This window comes from Antechinus flavipes, chromosome 4, assembly GCF_016432865.1.
Source record: "Antechinus flavipes isolate AdamAnt ecotype Samford, QLD, Australia chromosome 4, AdamAnt_v2, whole genome shotgun sequence".
NCBI lineage: Eukaryota > Metazoa > Chordata > Mammalia > Dasyuromorphia > Dasyuridae > Antechinus > Antechinus flavipes.
Window position 1 is genome coordinate 167,486,112 of NC_067401.1, and position 20,631 is coordinate 167,506,742.

Below are 20,631 nucleotides of genomic sequence, written 5' to 3' on the forward strand. Positions count from 1 at the left end.
AACACATGTAATATATGTATGCAAGAGATGTTAACTGAAAAAAATTTCCCTTTTTCAAAAACAGTTTTCCTTTCTAGAAGTGCTTTATGTATGAAAAGTCAGAAAGAATGTCATGTAGAGAAAAAAGTCCTGGATTCCCAGAAATGACTTTCAGCTATTCTTACCTGTACTTCAAGAGCAGTTTTAGTACCACTGAACGGATGACTGGAGTTTTATCTACAACATCATCAAATGGTGAGAGAGACTTTGTGTATTCAGAATGTCCTGAAACTAAGATGGAAAAAGCATGTCAGTTTCCAAATGTAGAAAGGTTAAGTGCAGTATCCTTGATGATATTAAAACTTAACTGGACATGACTTACTTAGTAGGTCATCTTTTAAGAGCTTTTTGTGAACAAAAAGTAGAGAGAGCAGTTCTTCAATAACTTCCTTGTCTGGTGGAATGTTGTCTTTGAAACACATGGTGGAAACAAGGTCTATGAAAAAACTGTTGCACATGTGGCGAAACTGTATATGTTTTGCAATAGCATCTCTAGAAAAAGAAGTAAAAACAAATAAATTCCTCCAAGGTAGAAATAAAGCTTTAGAAATAATATTAATAACTTACATTTATATGGTACTGTAAGACTTAGAAAACATTTATCTTCTAACAATGCTCTGAGGTAGTTAGTACAAATACAATTATTCCAAGCTTTAGATGAAGAGACTGAGGTTCAGGGAAGTGTAAAGACAGGCCCCTAGTCACACAGCTGGGAAGAATTAAAGCCAGGATTTTTGCCTAGCTCCCTATCTCAAGATTAGTATTCTTGTAAAAGCCATCCAAATTAGACATATACTTGAGCAGTATTAATTATCTGGGAACTGAATAGATTTTTATTTGTTTTTAAAAGATAGAACTACTTTTTATATGTTTTAAGGCGATGCTTCACAAACACAAGGGAGCATACATTTTATGACTTATAACTAGATGTTGGAGGAACTACTGATGCTCTTTTCTTTCCTAAAAGCTTAAGTATAAACACTGGTACAGTTCAATTGCTTGACCTGGCCACAAAAGATTTGTTCCTGTTATTTCATAAATGTACTGGCCAAGGTAACTGTTATGCCATGGTTATTCTTATAATTTATTTTTAAATAGACCTCAGAAGAGATGTAAAAAAAAATAGCCGTTGGCAAAAAAAGGACCACAGACTAAAGGAGGGTATAACTGCACAGGATTTGGTTCCATTCAGAGGCCTTGTAACAAACAGGACATTTGCATATCTTGATGATAAATTAAGAATGCCAGCCTATTTGGATTTTGTCTTTCCCATCACAACCTTAACTTTACTTGTAATTTTAGGGTTTGTTTTATTGATTTTAATGCTTCTGGAATCCTTTTAAGCTGTTGAAGTTGCTGTCCTCTGAAAATGAAGGATCTGGAAATGTAGGAAGAAAAACATGTGACCTATTCCCCTAATAGAAGGGGGAATGTTCATTAATTCTGGTGAGGGATTATAATAAGCAAATGCTGGGATTCAAGCTCCCTAGGGGAAATAGAAATGGGATAGAAAGGGAAAGAAAATTAATATTATTTGTCCAAGAGGATACCTTATAACAAGAATAACATTTGTGATACCTGTGCTCCTGGGAAACAGCAATGGAGAATGTGTCTGGCAAGTCCGTGACACAAAAGGGGCATTTCATTTGTCCAGGAATAAGCCAAGTTTTAATGCACTTATGGCAGTATACATGGTCACAAGGCAGGCATACAGGTTCCTTTGGGTCTCCTAGGCAAACTGGACAAGGTTGTAAGCCATACCTAGAGTGCGAAAAGGACAATCAGTTTTACAGAATAAACTGGTCATCACATATGCTTTAAAAAAAGTCCCCCCAAGTTTCTCTCATATTCTGAAACATAAGATCTTACTTGATACATATCTGGCTCGCTCGATCCTTGCACTCACAAAGAACAGCCATCACTGCAGCAAAAGGTCGGTGGGATTTGATATCAGAATTATCTTGAAGACACTGAAAGGGAGAAATGTAGCAAAATGAGGGCTCATAAAAAATGGAGGACAGATATGTCTTTACAAAGCATGATAACCTAAAGCAACAAATAAAACTAAAATCACAGCTTTAAGGCTGGAGAGTACAAAGTTATGATTGTCTATATTATGAAAGGTAAAATGATGATGCTATGACTCCACTGGTCTAATCAACTGCTTGGTAAACAAAAAATCTTGTGCTTGAATAGGATTCATATCTGTGCCTGTGCCTGAAAGGATAAAGCTTTTGTCCCTAAATCTGTATTCTTTTCAAATTTATGATGTTCAGATGGAGATGAAACTATAAAATAGCTTCTGCAAAGAATATTTGAAAGTTTTAATGGCCTGCTAGCTCAATGAGTCAAGAATATGAAAAGAAAGCCAAAAAAGTTCAGGGTTTTCTATGGTGCAATGAGAAGGCACAGTATGCAGAATAAATAAATTCTGCTGCATTTTTCTCTGATCAGATGAATTTGGAAAACTATGTTCTGTTTAAGGAAATGCATTTGGGGAAGGGCATGGATAAACTAGAACACAATAACAAGGAGGGAAGCAGAATGGTGAAAAAGATGGAGACTACAGTAAAAGAGAATGCATTACAAAACTGCCCAAATATTCAAAGGGCTGTCATGTGGAAAATGAATTAGATTTGTTCCACTTAGATCCAGAAAAATTAGAAGAGCAGAGTTGGCAATGTTGTTGAGGGAATTCTTAGTCATATATGCACTGGATTACATGATCCCAGAGTCCTCTATTTTGATATTCTGTGATTCTGTCAAGTGTAAGATTTCTTCTGACTTATAACAAGTTGTTTTCTTACTTTCCAACATCCTTCTTTTTGTAGACATATGGCATTTTTGGTATAAACACTAACATTTCCCAAAACTCTTTATATTTAAGGCACAGGATAAACTACTACTTTTACCTGGCTAAGTGCCTAATTATGCCAATCTGAAAAACACCATAAAATGACTAATTTGAATTGCCAACCTGCTTGATTAATATCATAGACCTAGGAGATAGAGCTCTCATCTGTCTCCATGAAAGATTTGGAGAACTATGATCTCAAGATTTGAGGGAGGTGGAGCCAAGGCTATTTGAGTTCTGAGCTCTCCAACACTGACTGCACTCTCCATTTTTGCCTATCAATACCCTTTGTGAATCAGTTCAACTCTATGTGATCCTCTACAATCAAATCCCTTGTCTCCTTGTCCTGCTTTTTGACCAAACTTCATCAAACTTCAGTCATGGATTACTAAACTTCCCATTCTTCCTTCTTTGCTCCTGTTTAGATGTCACTGCATGGAAATTGGAGGGGGGAAAAAAAAATCACAAAATTGTGCTGATTCTACTACAAATTTAGGTAAGCTCATCTCAACAGGACCCTCACTATATTAAAACAATTCTTTTACACCTCTCTAATTGATCCACTATTGACTGTTGCAAACCTTTTTCATCCCTCTGCAAACTAACTTGGTATCCTCCTCTCTCCCCCCTTCTTCTATCATATCTCTGCTGAGAATTTCACTTCACATGTCACAAAAAAATTGGGGACATTCTCTAAGAGTTCCCTCTGCTTCCCTCCTCCTTTCCCCCTATCCTCAGACATCTTCTCCCACTCTCTTTTCCCTCAACCAATTATCTACTGAAGAGGTGTTCTCTTCTTGACAAAAGAGAATCCTCTTTCTTATATGTGACACTGATCTTTCCTGAGTCATCACCAAAAAACCATTCCAATGGATCTCTGCTCACTCTCTCACTTTCTTTATCTAAGTACTTCCATGATGGCTTCAAACACACCCATTTCTCCACCACCCATAAAATATTCTCACCTGATTGTAACATTCCTTATAGCTATTGTTCTACATCTCTTTTCCCCTTCATAGCTAAACTCCTTGAGAAACCTACCTACACTAGATGCCTCCTTTATCTTTCCTCTCATGCTCTCCTAAATCTTCTTCAATCTGGCTTCCAATCTGCTCTCCAAAATTATGGATGATCTCTTAATAATGATATCAAATAGTCTTTTTATAATTCTTATCCCTTCTCATCTTAGTTTTTGATATTGCCAAATCATCTACTCCTTTTAAATACTCTCTTCTCTTTCAGTTTTTCTAAAACTGCTCATTTCTAGTTCTATTCCTACCTAGATGACATTTCCATTTCAATATCCTTTGATGGAACTTCATCAAGCTCACAATCATTAACTGTGGGTATTACCCAAAGTACTCATATCTCTTTTATAATACCCCACTTAGAAATCTCATTACATCCCATAGGTTAAACTGTCATCTCTATGCAGATGATTCCCAAATCTTTATATTTGGCCTGAATTTCTCTCCTGAACTCCAGACCTACATTAATCATTATCTTTTGGACATTCTCAAATTGAATGTTCTATAGGGAACTCAAATTCAACACATCCAAAAACAAACTCATTTTCTCTTGCCCTAGACCATCTCCTCTTTCCAACTTTCCTATTATTTCTGAAGGTATTACTGTCCTCCCAGTCACTCATTACTTAGTACTTTGGAAATATTATCCTTGATTCATCATTCATACTCACCTTATATAATTAAATCTATTTTCAAATTTTATCATTAACTTCACAACTTCCCACTTATTTATATGGGTGTGAGTCTGTATTTCTTTCTCCATACTTCTTATGTGAGTAGACTCAATAGACCCCACCCTTGAACAAGCCATCATCACTTCCTGACTAGTTTTTTGCAATAAGCTTCTAATCGGTTTCCCTGTTGCAAATTATCTCCCTATTGCAAGCCACCTTTTTCTTGAATGCCAAAGTGACTTTCCTAAGCACAAGTCTGACTACGTATACTTCTGATAAAATAAACTCTAGTTGTTCTCTATTATTTCTAGAGTCAACAGAAGCTTTCTGATTGGTATTTAAAGATCTTCATAAACACATAGTGGCTTTCTACCTTTTGTTTTCTTACACTTTTACTGCTTACAGTTTACTTCTTTTTATACTTTACACAATCTACAAGATAGCTGTATTGGGATATTTGAAGTTCTTTCCCCCCCCCAATTTCCATGCTTATGATGCATAAACCCATTCTCAAAGTGATAGATGCATTCTTTTTCAAATTAGAAAAAGGAGAATCCTTTTGTGTAAATAAAGATTTGCAACTAAAGATCAAGCTTGAAATAAGGTAAAATACTCACCTTGCCCAATAAAGAAACATACTCAATCACTAAATTCTGTAACTCAGGAAGTCGAGCTTTGGTCTCCAATAGCACATGTTCCACAAAGAGCGCCATGGAAAAGATTTGATTCCATTGGATCCTGTCAATAGAGCTACAGCAATTACACTGTCCTAGCAACTCTTGCAAAAAGACTGTCAATGATAAAGGTAAGGGGAAGAGGGAACAAGTATTCAAGTCATAGTGAACATATTTTTGGAAAAAAGCAATAGTAAATGCATATCAATATAATGGCTAAACTACCTTCAAAATGACTCTATTATCTACTAGGTTTTTTTTTTTTAATTTCATAAACCTTTTAAAAAACAAGGAAATCTTGCCTAGAATATATGTGCTACTTTAAAAAGAGCAGATTAAAGAATCCAAGTTTATGGTCAAAAAAATATGAACAGACAATTTTCAGATGAAGAAATTAAAACCATTAATGCTTTAAATTATTATTGATCAGAGAAATGCAAATTAAAACAACTCTGAGATGCCACTTCGTACTTCTTAGAATGACAGAAATAGATACTAATAAATGTTGGAGAGAATGTGGGAAAACTGGGATACAAATACCTTGACATCTTGTTGGTGGAGTTGTGACCTACAACCATTCTAGAGAGCAATTTAGAACTATGCCCAAAGGGCTATGAAGCTGTGCATACTCTTTGATCCAGCAGTGTCTCTACTGTGTCTGAATCCTAAAGCGATTATAAAAAAGGGAAAGGGACTCACATGTGCAAAAATGTTTGGAGCAGCCCTTTTTGTAGTGGCAAGGAACTGGAAACTGAGTGGATATCCACCAGCTGGAGAATGGCTGAATAAGTTATAGTGTATTTATGTTATAGAATATTATTGTTTTATAAGAAACAATTAGGATGATTTCAGAGAGATATGGAGAGACTTATATGAACTGATGCTAAGTGAGTAGAACCAAGACAACAATGGGCACGGAAACAATAAGATTATATGATAATCAACTGTGAAGGACTTGGCTCTTTTCAACAATGAGGTTAGTTCAGGCCAATTCTAATAGACTTGTGATAGAGAGAGCCATCTGTATCCAGAAAGAGGACTGTGGGGATTGAATGTGGATAACAACAAAATATTTTCACCTTTCCTATTATTATTTGCTTTTGTTTCTCTCATTTTTCCCCCTTTTTGATTTAATTTTTCTTGTGCATCATGATAAATGTGAAAATATGTTTAGAAGAATTGCATATGTTTTACTTATATTGTCTAGGGGAAGGGGGAGGGAAGAAAAATTTGTAACACAAAGTTTTGCAAGGGATAATGTTGAAAACTATCTTTGCATATATTTTGAAAATAAAAGGCTATTTTAAAAAGGCTATTAAAAAAAAAAGAATGCACATTTATAAATTGCATATTACAAACATGTATTGCAGGATAGAACCAAAATGGTAGATTAGGGGCAGTCACCCAATTGAATTTTCCCAACATTCCCCTTCAAACAACTTTAAAATAATATCTTAAATCACATTTTGGAGCTGCAGAGCTAATTAAAAGTCAGGGTGAGACATTTTTTCTGGCCTAAAAAAACTTAAGAGGTTAAGTAGGAGAGCTCTATAACATGGGATGTCCAGAGCCCACATACAAGACCATAGCAAAAGAAGCCTCAGGAGCAACTTCCAAAAACTCAGTCCAGAAATGGCAAAGGAAACAGATAACTGGTCAGAAAGATATTACAGTGGACCCCTTGATAACAGCAAATGTAGAAGACGCTGACTGACAACTCTGTTGCTCACATGCAATTCTGGATCACAGTTCCAAGGCAGAGAGAGTGTTTTAGGTCACTCACAAGAAAAAAGGGATCTTGGTCACAGTATTAAAAAAAAAAAGAGAAGCATTATCCTTATAGCTACAGAGGACCCTTCCTGAGTAAAGATCAGACCCAGATTTAGGAGTATTGTAACCACATCTTTTCTAGGATTACACCTTGGAAGCACTAAAAATGTACAGACTCTCAGATATAGCTCTGAAAAGAGCAACACAAAAAAGTCTTTAAGTTTCCAGTTTTTTTTTATCATTAAAAAAGGCTGCTCCAAACATTTTTGTACATGTGGGTTCATTTCCCTCTTTTATTATCTCTTCAGGATACAGACCTGGTACTATTGCTTCAATTTTTTCATCTGAAAATTGTTTATTTATATCCTTTGTTCATTTATCAATTGGGAAATGGCTTGTATTCTTATAAATTAGAATCAATTCTCTATGTATTTCAGAAATGAGACCTTTATCTATTTCCCTTCTAATATTGGCTGCATAGATTTTGTTTGTGCAAAAACTTTTTGCTTATAGTATTACCCCTAAGTCTAAATCATGAACCCATTTTGTCTTTATCTTAGGGTGTGAGATGGTAGTCAATGCCTATTTCTGCCATGCTATTTTCCAGTTTTCTCAGAAATTTTTGTCACATAGTGACTTCTTATTCTAGAAGCTGGATTTTTTGGGTTTATCAAACACTAGATTACTATAGTCATGACTACTGTGTCTTGTGAAGTTAACAAATTTCCCTGATCCAAGCCTCTTATTTCTTAATTCTGAAGACTGCCACTTTATAATACATCTTTAGATCCAGTATAGCTAGGTCATCTTTCTTTGCATTTTTTCATTAATTTTCTGGAAATTCTTGAACGTTTTGTTTTTCCAGATGAATTTTGTTATTATTTTTTTTTAGCTCCATAAAGTAATTTCTTGTCTTTCAGCTCCTTTAAGGAAAGGACCATGTCCAATGCTTCCTTCTGTTACCAACAATACCTAACATGATGCCAGACAATAGCAGACTACTCAATAGTTGGTAAGCAAAGAAAAATTTGCAACCAAAATTAATCTTCATAGGACTCACTTGATTTCTGTAAGTACAGTTCTGCACATGGTCCCACAGCTTTGCATATAGCTTTCTGTACAGAGGAACTCAAAAGGCATGTGAAGATTCTTCACCATTTGTAACCAAATTTGAGGGCTAGGCTTCAAAACATCTTTTTTTAGCATTTCAGCACAAGCCAGTGCAGCATACACATCGAGAACCTGGAAAAACAAGGGCCAACCCACAAAAATATTTAGTAGCTTTCCCCCTATTTGCTCAGTATAAGTAAGCAGCAGTTTGGGCTAGAAAATTACCATATTCTTAAGTGTTATCAAAACTCATCTGGTTCAAATATGACATCACTAAGATGTAATCTATAATGCCCACTGCCATGTGAAAATGTTCAATAATTTGCTTAGACATTTCCATTCACTATTTTACTATTCCATTCACTTTTACTATGCCTCTTAAGAGTTAACTGTGAAATACCACATCATAATTAAAGGTAACCAACAAGCCCTATAGTAAACAGATTTAACAACTAGCAGTGTGCTGCCACTAAAAGATGGATGAAGTTGGAAGTTAGAAAAGACCTGGGTTTGAATCCGACTTCCAAATGTTTGACTAGAAGAAAATTACAACCTTCCAATGTCTCAGTTTCCTCATCTGTAAAATGGAGATGATACCACAATAATTTCTACTTTGCCAGGCTGTTGTGAGAATCAAATGAGAGGATGAAAAATGCTTTATAAACACTGAAGCGCTCTATAAGTGTAAACTATTATTAACAAACTAGACTCAGATCCCCAAAAAGCCATATACCATTTCAGATCCAGCCAAGTTATGATTATTCTTTGCCTGCTGAAGGGTCTCCAGAACACTGGGATGAATGGCCAAAATCCTAGCAAAGTTCTGAATTCGGTTCCTGAAATGCTGATAAGCGAGATGCACCCAAGGTAAGGAGAGTTCTTCCTCCGAATAATCTGATTCTGCTTTGAGTTGTCCAATACAGGACCACAGGGCTATCTGCAAAAACTAGAAGTTTAAGAGGAAAAGTTTAGGAAGAAACCAGATGTTCTTTAAAGTTTCATGCAATAAAAATTCTCTCTGTAGGAAATTGACAATGATTAACATTTAGTTTTATTCTGATACTCCAATAACATTTTTGTAACTGCATTTTGTTTTGTAGACAAAACAGAACCATTTTCTAAGAATCTCTGGCAAAGAATTTCAGGTCTTTCACTAAGCAGTATTTCACAAGCTTTACACAAGGGCCTTTCATTCACACGAACCTGCAATTCATCCCAGGTAGACACACTCATGGTCAAGAGGAGGAAGTCTTTCAAGTAGGAATGAAGGAGCATTTGTTGTGCTTCCTTATTGAAATTGGCTAGAAACTTGCCCAGGTTGGTCTGTTGGAAGATGTCTACAAACTTTTCTGACAATCCTGAAAGATTGAAACCCAAAGAGAAATTCTGAATGAAGAAGTGATTTATAAATCTCATATTATCAAGATATTCAACTTCACCAATATTATTCAGTCTATAAACATTAAAAAATCAGGCAGCTATATTATCAGGCAATGAGTTACAAAGAAAGGTAAAAGAGTCCCTGCCCTTGAGAAGTTTATAGACTCTTGTGAGAGACTCAATATGCAAACAACTAAGTAAAAAGCAAGCTTTATACAAGATAAGACTGGGAATAATAGGGAAGGCAGTAAGATTAAGAGAGATCAAGAAAGGCTTCTTTAGAATGTGAGATTTTAGTTAGGACTTTAAGGACATGAGGAAGAGGCACTGCGTAAGCCAGAGGCAGAAATAAGGAAGGAACACATAGAGAGAATAAGGAACCAGTGAAAAGACCCAGAGTTTGGAATGAGAGACAAATGAAGCATAGAATATGGAGGAGTTAGCGCAAATGGTATAAGATTTAAGAGGACTGAAAAGACAGGGAAGGAACATATTATGAAGAGCTAGAGATGTTATATTTGATCCTAGAAGAGACAAGGATCTATTGGAGTTTCCTGAATAGGGGGATAACATGATCAGATTAGAACTTCAGAAAGATCACACAGATGTCAAAATATTTATAATAGTAATTTTTTTGAGAGGCAAGAACTGAAAAAAAAAAGTAAATGATAAGAAGAGAGCTGCTAAGAGTGTTGTAATACATAAATGGAGTACAATGTTAATTAATATATTTACATATAAACGTAAATGAAAAGATGAATGTAATAAATTCAGAGAAGTATGGAAAATTTATATGAAACAATGTAAAATGAAATAAACAAAACCAGAAAAATGATAAATACAATTATAAATAGAAATTAAATTAAATAAATAGAAAGAATAACAAAACAAATAAAATTGAATACTATAGAATTATGATCAAACAATAACAAAAAAGAGCTAGAAGAAGCTATCTCTTGCCATTCCTTATAAAATGTGATACATTGAACATCAAGTCAAAAAAAATTTCTTTGCTGTTTTCTCTCCTCTTTTTTTTTAACTTTTTGCTGAATGGGTTTACTCTCTGGGAAATGAAGATAATATAAAAACAGAAGATATCAACAAATCCTCCAAAAAATAACTGGGGTTAAATGAGTTGTCCAAGATCACATAGCTAATAATTATTAAGTGTCTGAGGTCAGATTTGAACTTAAGTTCTCCTGACTTCAGGTTCTATCCACTGCGGCACCTACCTACCCTCAGCAAAATTTTTTAAAAGAATAGGTTCATTAAGGAAATAATCCAAACATACAAAATGTTTATGACAACATCATTTATGGTAGTAAAAAGATTGAAAGTAAACACGGGTCCATTAATTGGGCAATAAGTGAACAAAATAGGATATTTTAATGTAACAGGATTATTATTGGAACTGTAACAAAAATCAATATGAAGACTTCAGAGAACCATTGAAATAACTGTATAAAGTGATACAGTAGGAAAAAAAGCTGAAAAGATAATATATAATGGAGGGAGCAACAGAACTCTGGTCAAATTTTGATGTCAATACTTTTTTCACTTTGGAAAAAAAATAGATTTTATACTAGATTAGCCTCTGAATTGATTTTGGAGACAAAGAATCCACAAATATTTGGAGTGTAACAAATTTCCAGCAGAAGATATCTTGGAAGGATTTCAGGAAAGGTTTGTCTCAATTGCGCAGAGGAGGAAGCAGCCCAGCACAGACAGCAGGGAGGGCCAGAATAGAAAGCACCCAAATGGGGAGTCTAGTGGGAGGCTTTTAGCTAAGATACAATGACATTGACTATTGGTTCAGAAGGCCACTGGATTAGCAGACTAGCTGTGAGACATCCAACACAGCTGGATTCCTACAGAAGGCAAACAGTGAGCCCCTGAACCTCAGCATATCCGGCAGGACTTGGCTAGGCCTACTCATCATGGAAGAAACTTATAGCAACACCAGCCCCAGCACAGTGTGAAGTCCCTGTCATCCTCTAGAAGAAGCCCAGGATAATCTCCTATATGCCCTAAGAGCAAACCTCAACCTTTAAATATGAGCAAAAAAGCAAAAAAAGCTCTGACCAGAGATAGCTATTATGGAGATAGTGAAGAACAGAACCCAAACCCTGATGACATTAAAGGAAAAATTCCTCCAGATGAAGCCTCAAAGGGGAATATGAACTAGTCTCTAATTCAAAAGGCTCTCTTAGGAGAATTCAAAAAGGATCTTAAAAGAGAGTTAGGATGAAAAATGGGGAAAGAAAATAAGAGCTTTACAGGAGAGTTTAGAAAAGGAAACACAGAAAGTTACTAAAGAAAACAAAGAAACAACAAAGAAAAAACTTTAAAAATACATTTAGTGAAAATTTTTAAAAAGCATACTGACGAAAAGAACTTTTTAAAAGACAGATTTGGCAAAATGGAAAAAGAAAACAACTCCTTAAAAAATAGAATTGGTGAAATAGTAAAAAAAAAAAAAATTCAATGAACAAAATAACTCCTTTAAAAGTACAATGGGCCAAATGCACAAAGAGATAAAAAAATTTAACTGAAGAAAATAATTCACTAAAAATTAGAACTAGACAAATGTAAGTGAATTACTCAACAAGACATCAAGAAGCAGTCAAACAAAACCAAAAAAATGAAGAAAATGTAAAATACCTCGTTGAAAAAACAATTGACCTAAAAAATAGATCCAGGAAAACCAATCTAAGAATTATTGGACTACCTGAAAATCATCACAAAAAGAAGAGCCTGAAGAACATCTTTCAAGAAATCATCAAGGAGAATTGCCGATATTCTAGAACCAGAGAGTAAAATAGTCATTGAAAGAATCCATTGATCACCCTTTGAAAGAGACTCCAAAATGAAAACTCCAAGGAATGTTGTAGCTAAATTCCAGAATTATCACATCAAGGAGAAAATACTGCAAGCAGCTAGAAAGATATTTTTCAAATATCAAAAAGTCACAATCAGGATTATCCAGAACCTAGCAGTTTTCTTTTAAGTAGCCTTCTATTTTAAGGATAGAAGGGCCTGGAATATGATATTTCAGAGGGCAAAGGAGCTAGGACTGCAGTCAGAATCAACTACCCACCTAAACTAAGCATTATCTTTCAATCCAATGTAAACAGGGGGTTTCAATAATTTTTGATGAAAAGACCAGAGATGAACAGAAAATTTGATCTTCAAATACAAAAATCAAGAGAAGTAAAAAAAAGGAAAAAAAATTATGATTTTTACAGGTTAAAATATTTATATCCATACATGGGAAAATGGTATGCATAATTCTTGAGAACTGTATCTCTTTTTGAGGCTATACTTAGAGGGAGTAGTTATAAGTTGACTGTGATGATATAAAAAAGAAACATTTAAAATAAGTGTAGATAATATAAAATATCTGAGAGTCTATCTTCCAAGACAAACTAGGAACTTCATGAACACAATTATAAAACTTTTCATGCAAATAAAGTTAGATCTACACAACTGGAAGAATATCAAGTGTTCATAGGTAGGTTGAGTTAATATAACAAAAATGACAATTCTTGTGAACACATCCAGCCATTCTGGAGAGCAATTTGGAACTATGCTCAAAAAGTTATCAAACTGTGCATACCCTTTGATCCAGCAGTGTTTCTACTGGGCTAATACCCTAAAGAGATACTAAAGAAAGGAAAGGGACCTGTATGTGCCAAAATGTTTGTGGCAGCCCTATTTGTAGTGGCTAGAAGCTGGAAAATGAAAGGATGCCCATCAATTGGAGAATGGCTGGGTAAATTGTGGTATATGAATGTTATGGAATATTATTGTTCTGTAAGGAATGACCAGAAGGGTGAATACAGAGAGGACTGGCGAGACTTACATGAACTGATGCTGAGTGAAATGAGCAGAACCAGGAGATCATTATATACCTCAACAACGATACTGTTTGAGGATGTATTCTGATGGAAGTGGATCTCTTTGATAAAGAGAGCCTTAATTGATCAAAGATGGACAGAAGCAGCTACACCCAGAGAAAGAACACTGGGAAATGAATATAAACTACTTGCATTTTTGTTTTTCTTCCCGGGTTATTTATACCTTCTGAATTCAATTCTCCCTGTGCAACAAGAAAACGGTTCGGTTCTGCACACATATGTTATATCTAGGATATACTGCAACCCATTCAACATGTAAAGGACTGCTTGCCATCTGGGGGAAGGGGTGGAGGGAGGGAGGGGAAAAATCGGAACAGAAGTGAATGCAAGGGATAATGCTGTAAAAAATTACCCTGGCATGTGTTCTATCAATAAAAAGTTATTTAAAAAAAAAAAAAAAAGGATATTGTAAAAGAAGTAAATGGACCCACATGTGCAAAAATGTTTGTAGCAGTTCTTTTTATGGTATCAAAGAATTGGAAAATAAATTGAATAGATTCCTGTCAACTGGGAAATGGCTGAAAAAGTTTTGGTTTATGAAGGTAATAAAATATTGTTTTATAGAGAAAAAAAAATGACAATTCTACCTAAATTAATCTACTTCTTCAGTGCCATATCAATCAAATTCCCAAGAAATTACTTTATAGAGCTAGAGAAAATAATAACAAAATCAATCTGGAAGAACAAAAGGTCAAGAATTTCAAGGGAATTAATGAAAAAAAAAAAATGCAAAGGAAGGTGGCCTAGCTGTATCAGACCTAAAACACTATTATGAAGCAGTGATCATCAAAACCATTTAGTACATGCTAAGAGATAAAATAGTAGATCAATGGAATAGCTTAGGTTCACAAGACACAATAATTAATGACTATAGTAATCTAGTGTTTGATCAATCCAAAGACTCCAATTTTGGGGATAAGAACTCACTATTTGACAAAAACTGCTTTGGAAATTGGAAAATAATATGGGAGAAACTAGATATTGACCAACACTTAATACCCTATACCAAAATAAGGTTGAAAGGGTTCATGATTTAGACATAAAAGGTGATTCTATATGCAAATTAAGAGAACAAAGGAGTCTCTCTCTCAGATCTCTGGAGAAGACAGAAATTTATGGCGAAAGAAGAATTAGAGAATATTATGAAATGCAAAATGGAAATTTTTGATTATGTTAAATTGAAAATATTTTGTACAATCAAAATCAGCAGCAGCCAAGATTAGAAAGGAAGCAGAAAACTGGGAAAAATGTTTTACATCTAAGGGTTCTGATAAAAACCTCATTTCTAAAATATAAGATAATAGACTCAAATTTAAAAGAATAAAAGCCATTCTCCAATTGATAAACAGTCAAAGGATATGAACAGAAAATTTTCAAATGAAGAAATTAAAGCCATTTCTAATTATATAAAAAAATGCTCTAAAGCACTGTGGATTAGAGAAATGCAGATTAAGACCTCTAAGGTACCACTTCACATCTCTCAGATTGGCTAAGATAACAGGAAAGATAATGATAAATGCTGGGAGAAGGTGTGGGAAATACATTGTTGGGGGAGTTGTAAACTGATCCAACGATTCTGGAGAGCAACTTGAAACTATGCCCAATACCCAAAAAGCTATCAAACTGTGCATATCCTTTGATCCAGCAATGTCTTTATTGGATCTGTATTCCAAAAAGATCAAGAAAAGGGAAAAGGACCCATATGTGCAAAAAATGTTTGTATGTGATCTATCATATAACATCCCACATGTTCTTACTTTTTTGTCCCCACAAAATTATACTCCTTATGCCTCTAAAATCAAACCACATTCTCCATTTGGTGTGCCATAGTTTACCAAACCCAGCTTATAGTGTGGGTTCTGGTTTTCTAAAAGATTTTGGTTGGAGATTAAAAGCTAAGAATCTTATTAAGTACAATACAGTGCTTAGTTCTAAAATAAATTTCATAACAGTTTCTCTGTGATGTAACTTTTCCTTAAAGAAAGAGTCTAACTTGTGTATGCCAAAGATTATTTGACCTCACCTTCAGTATTTGTGATGTATTGAGCTTGCATCCAAAGCTCATCCAAATAGTCCTTGATTCTCCAAGAAAAAGGGACATCATTTGAAACATTTTCTGATAGTTTCATATAGTTCTGTACCATAATGGGTGCCATCTCTGCCTTCAAACTGTAACAAAGCAATTGAGGACATGGATTACAATCAGTAAAAAGTGCTATGTAAAGATTCAAGGAAAAATTAATTTGATTCTTGTATCTTCCATCACTGTTCTAAATTCCCTTTTATGTCAATCACTCAGGAAGGTGAGAAGAGAACAAAAGTAAACTACTTTTCCAAGTAAAGCACATAAAAACATCATCACTTAGTTTATATTTATATTCTTCAAGTGTAAAATGGAGACAATAATAGTATTTTTCTTTGGGTGATAATGAGATTCAAATGAGGTAACACATGTGAAGTGTTTTATAAACCTTAAAAAGAACTGTAAAAATATTAGTTATCATATAGTGCTCTAAATACTTCAAAGTGTTTTCTTTCCCACAAATCTGAGTTAGGTAATGAAATATTACCTTTATTTTAGAGATAAGCAAACAGACAGAGTTGAAGTGACCTGTTCTCAGATATATAATTAGTAAATAAATATTTTAGGTTGGGTTTGAAATCACTCTAAGTGGAATACTCAACTAATGATCCATTAGCTTAACCCTTTTATTACACAAATAAGAAAATTGAGGCCCCTTAAGAGTCAGGCCATGGTAACACAACACTAATTGGAGGTAAAACTCGGAATAAAACCTAAGTCTTCTATAGTTCTAATTCATGGCTTTCTACATCATACTACACAGTTTCAACATTGCATTCCAGAACTTACCTAGTGTTATTGACCATGAGAGGTATATTCAGAAACTTAAGGTCTTGGAAAATAAACATCCACAGAGCCTTCACCCATGGTGAAGAGGTTGGGCAAACTAACAACTCAAGGTTACAATCTCTATCAATAAAGGATACCACAGCTGCCAGTAGAGGTATCACTGCATTCTGGACCCGTTTCCACAATGTATGCCTATGGTAAAAGGAAAAAGATAAATGTGAAGGGGTTAGGGAAAGGAATGGCATAATTACCACTTAGCAGTGCCATTAAAACTTTCTGTGGCTATTAGTCAACCAGTTACTATAATAGAAAAGAGAGAATGGAAATTCAAATGGGGATCAGCATTCTTCCACAGAGGAAAAGGGTTTCTTAAAGATGAGGAATGAAACTAGAATGTAATTCAGTTTAGCATCTAATAAGTCACAATTAGTTATGCCATAGGAAACAACAAAAGAGAAAGAGAAACTTGGGAAAACTTGAAAAAAAAAACAGACCAGGAAACCATTTTCTACAATAGTAACAACATTGTAAAGAGAAATAATTTTGAAAGAACTTATGAACTTTGAACAATGCAATCACTAATCATGATTCTAGATAACTACATCTATATCTTGACAAAGAAGTAAAAGATAAGATGCAGAGTCAGTCATACATTTTTAAATGCTGACAATGTGGGACTTTATTTTGCTTGACTATGCTCATATGTCATAAGAATTTTGTTTTTCCTTTCAATTGGGTATTTTTGAGGAGAAAATAAATGCTTGTGAACTGAAATGTAAAATTTTTAAATTCAATTCACAATTAATTGCAAAATTAGTATTTCAAAAGAACAAATTCTTTATTTGGACAAATGACTGTTTCTAGGAGCATGTAACAATGATTTGTGAGTTCAAGCCTCCATGATGGTCTGTACTCATCTCATCCCCTGGAATTACTTTGCATTTATTTTTATAGATATTTTTTATTTACTTATTTGTTTTTAAGTTGTTTTATCCCAGCAAAATGTAAACTCCTGAAGGGCAGTGACTTTTGTCTTCTTATCTCCAATGTCCAAATACAGTGCCTGATATCAATATTTAATAAGTGCTTGTTGAAAAAATTTATGGAGGACTTGATCAAATTTGTGGAAAAGGATGTAATGGAAAAACAGAATATATTTTTGCATGAACCACTGGGTAACAATGATTACACACAATTAATACATCTCAACATTCTAGTAGGAAAATGAAAATCCAATTAAATCCAATTTTAAAGAGCAAATGATGTTAAAATAATGTTGTAACCACTTTACAAGGACAGAACACTTTATTCTTTAAAGTGCTTTTATAATTTGTTCTCTCACTTAATCTATATACCATTTTATGAATAAGTCCTTCCTATTGTACATATAAGGAAACTCAGGCATCAGTGAGGTTAAATGACTTGCTTCTAAGGTCTCAAAGCTAGCTAAATCACAGACTTGGGATATAAACCTACATTTCCTACTTTTTAATACCATCCTTAAATATAGGCACGGGGGGGGGGGGGGGGGGGGGGGGGGGGGGGGGGGGGGGGGGGGAGAAGGGGGAGAAGGGGAAGAGCTAAGAAGTTTCCTGTCAAAATAAAAAAATTAGACTAACAAGTCTCAAAGATTCCTTCCAAATCTAAATCCTATGACCCCAAGAATAATGAAAAATAATGGTGGACCTGACCGCTATTTAAAATCAGCCGGAGTCAGGAACTCAGGTTAAAGGAAAAATCTTCAGTCTTTATTGAAGTGAAGAGGTGAAAAAAGATTGCGATAGCAATATGGGCAAGAAGGATTGCGATAGCAATATGGGCAGCTATGATAGGAAGCCAGCTAGCAGAGAGGTCTGAGCTCTCCTCCCCTTCCTTTTTCACTCCCTTGCCTCCACCCACCAGAATCATCATTTCCTATGCAACACCTCAGGACTTGCACAAAGAGTGGGCGGGGGCCATTCTTTCTCCAAGCTTATATATTAATAGAGTATGGTCCAATTACTATTTAGCCTCATGTGCTTGGGACCTCAGTGCATCAACTCAAGCCTCAGCCCATTACAGGACATGATTTGAAAAGGATTCAATAAGAGCATTTACAGAGGGCCTATGGCAAATTTGTATTAATGATCAGTATTTATGCTCATCTGGATATTCATTAGCTTCTTAAAACATTGCATCCAATAATCCACATGCAGTCTTGATTGAGAATAAGTAGAAAGAAACTATAACCTTTTCTTGTTATAAATAATATGCCTTCCTTAGTGAAGTAGAGACTTCCTGGCTTGACCAGGAAAAAATAAAGTCAGATGATAAATTTATTCATAATGAATTAAAATGGGAGGCAAAAATGGGACACTTTTTAATCTTTTGAGATTGATAGGAAGAACCACATCTTCCTCATAACATATCTTTTAGTACTGTCAAAAACAAAGATGAACTACTATAAATTAAATGGCAACAACATCTATATGTATGCCTACTGAGATTAACCATCAACAGAAAAACAAAAACTTAAAGAAATCAACATTTATAAATCTATGATTTATGTTTTTAATTGCTTTAAATAATTTTTCTTCTATTGATCACCTAGATGGTGAGTAATGAGAAGAGGACTAAATTCTACAATAGTATAGAGAAAAAGATACATGGTTTGGGTCTGGGATTCAACTCTCACTTCATAAAAGAGGCCTAGGAAAATCATTTTATTTCTCTTCAGATTATTTTCTTGAGATACAAATGAAGATAACAGACGCTCAAAAGGAAAGAATGGCCTAAGATATTCTGACTGCAAAATAATTTTGAAAGCTTTGAGTTTCTGACTTTCATGCTTTTAAAGATGCTTTTTAAAGATCAAGCACTCATAATTAAACAGTTGCAGAGGTGTTAGACGTTACCACCTAGATGTGCCTCTCTACAGAAAAAAGATTGATGATATGATGACAATAATGATATCTAATAAATCCCTAGTAACTGTGTGAGGCTGCATATGAATTCAGGTATCCCTGACTCTAGTTTTGGCACTCCATTCACAGTACCACCAGCTGCCTAAATAAAGAACAGCTTATGTGGTTTAGTTGAAAGAACACTGAAGATGGAACAATCTCAACTTTGCTAATTGTTGCCCATGTGAAATCAGGCAAATCAGTTTATCTCCTTGGGCCTCAGATCCTCATTTGTGGATAAGTTTGGTGGGAACAGATGGTCTTCAAAGTCCCTTCTAGCTCTATATCCTTTGATTTGTTGCATTTTCTTGCAAAGCCCCTTTATAGCCTTCATACCTGAAGGTTCCTGCCTCCTGGAGGGCATTCTGATTGGAAGCTTCTCTTACCACCCATTGCTTCATATTATAGAAATAGTTTTCTTCTTGTTTCTTCAAAAGAGAAAACAAACGAGTCTTGAAAACCTGTAAAAAAGCACCTGCAAATAGAAAAAAACATTAGAACCTCAAAATAGGTTCTATTAAGTTTGGGCCATAAGGATTGATTATAAGATCTAGCTTCTAAAGTATTTCAAACGTTCTTGTTTAGACAATATACCATCAGTAAACAAAGTGCTTTAAAAAAATGTTACATTTTAGTGTCAAAAATTTATTATTCATTTAACAAATAATTTGAGTGCCTAGCACTTGGTTCAGTCAAAGCACAAGTGATTTCTGGTAGCTTCCCTATTGCATTTATTGAGATTTTTCACTCCTTAAACAGATTAAGAGTAGAGAACCAATTTAGTTAACTCATTACTACAATGTGGGGGAATAGTAGATATAACACTAATGTGGATTCAGGAAGATCTGAATTCAAATCCAACCCCGTACATCCCACTTAACTTGTTGGCCTCAATTTCCTCATTTGTAAAGTGAGAATGATAATCGCACCTATCTCCCAGGGTTTTAGTAAGGCTCAAATGAGATGATATTTGTGAAACATTTTGCAAACCATCAAATGTTTTACACACATATTTTGGAGACAGCATAAAGTAGATAGAGTGCTATTCTGTAGTCAGAAAGATCTAATGGCCTATGACACTTCTAGCTATGCAACTCTGGGCAAGTTATCTGATCTCTATCTTTGGTTTCCTCAGCTTTAAAATGCAGATAACAATAGAACTTATCTCCCTGAATTGTTTGCCGCCCCCCTCAACTTCTCTAGGAATTTAGCCCACCTTATGGCAGCAAGTTAATTTTGCCTACCTTACATTGCAGCTATATATATTATATATAACCCCCTTGTAATAGCTAATTCATTAGGAACTTGCCCTTCTATATGGCATCTTTCCTCTTAATAGCTAAAAATCCCTTATGAAAATTAGCATGTCAT

The 20,631-nt window shown here is 34.7% G+C and overlaps 1 protein-coding gene across 1 annotated transcript in view; it reads right to left on the reverse strand.

Annotated features, from left to right (window-relative positions):
- The window catches only part of RNF213 (ring finger protein 213), a 176,242-nt gene that overhangs the window by 34,450 nt on the left and 121,161 nt on the right, over positions 1 to 20,631 (reverse strand). The window contains exons 36-46 of the mRNA XM_051995424.1: positions 19,597 to 19,735; positions 16,319 to 16,510; positions 15,470 to 15,615; positions 9,353 to 9,507; positions 8,883 to 9,095; positions 8,100 to 8,281; positions 5,213 to 5,333; positions 1,909 to 2,009; positions 1,618 to 1,800; positions 362 to 531; positions 165 to 270 (exon numbers count right to left, since the gene is read on the reverse strand). Of these exons, the coding sequence (XP_051851384.1) occupies positions 165 to 270; positions 362 to 531; positions 1,618 to 1,800; positions 1,909 to 2,009; positions 5,213 to 5,333; positions 8,100 to 8,281; positions 8,883 to 9,095; positions 9,353 to 9,507; positions 15,470 to 15,615; positions 16,319 to 16,510; positions 19,597 to 19,735 (1,708 nt within the window). The remainder of the gene's footprint in view (positions 1 to 164; positions 271 to 361; positions 532 to 1,617; positions 1,801 to 1,908; positions 2,010 to 5,212; positions 5,334 to 8,099; positions 8,282 to 8,882; positions 9,096 to 9,352; positions 9,508 to 15,469; positions 15,616 to 16,318; positions 16,511 to 19,596; positions 19,736 to 20,631) is intronic.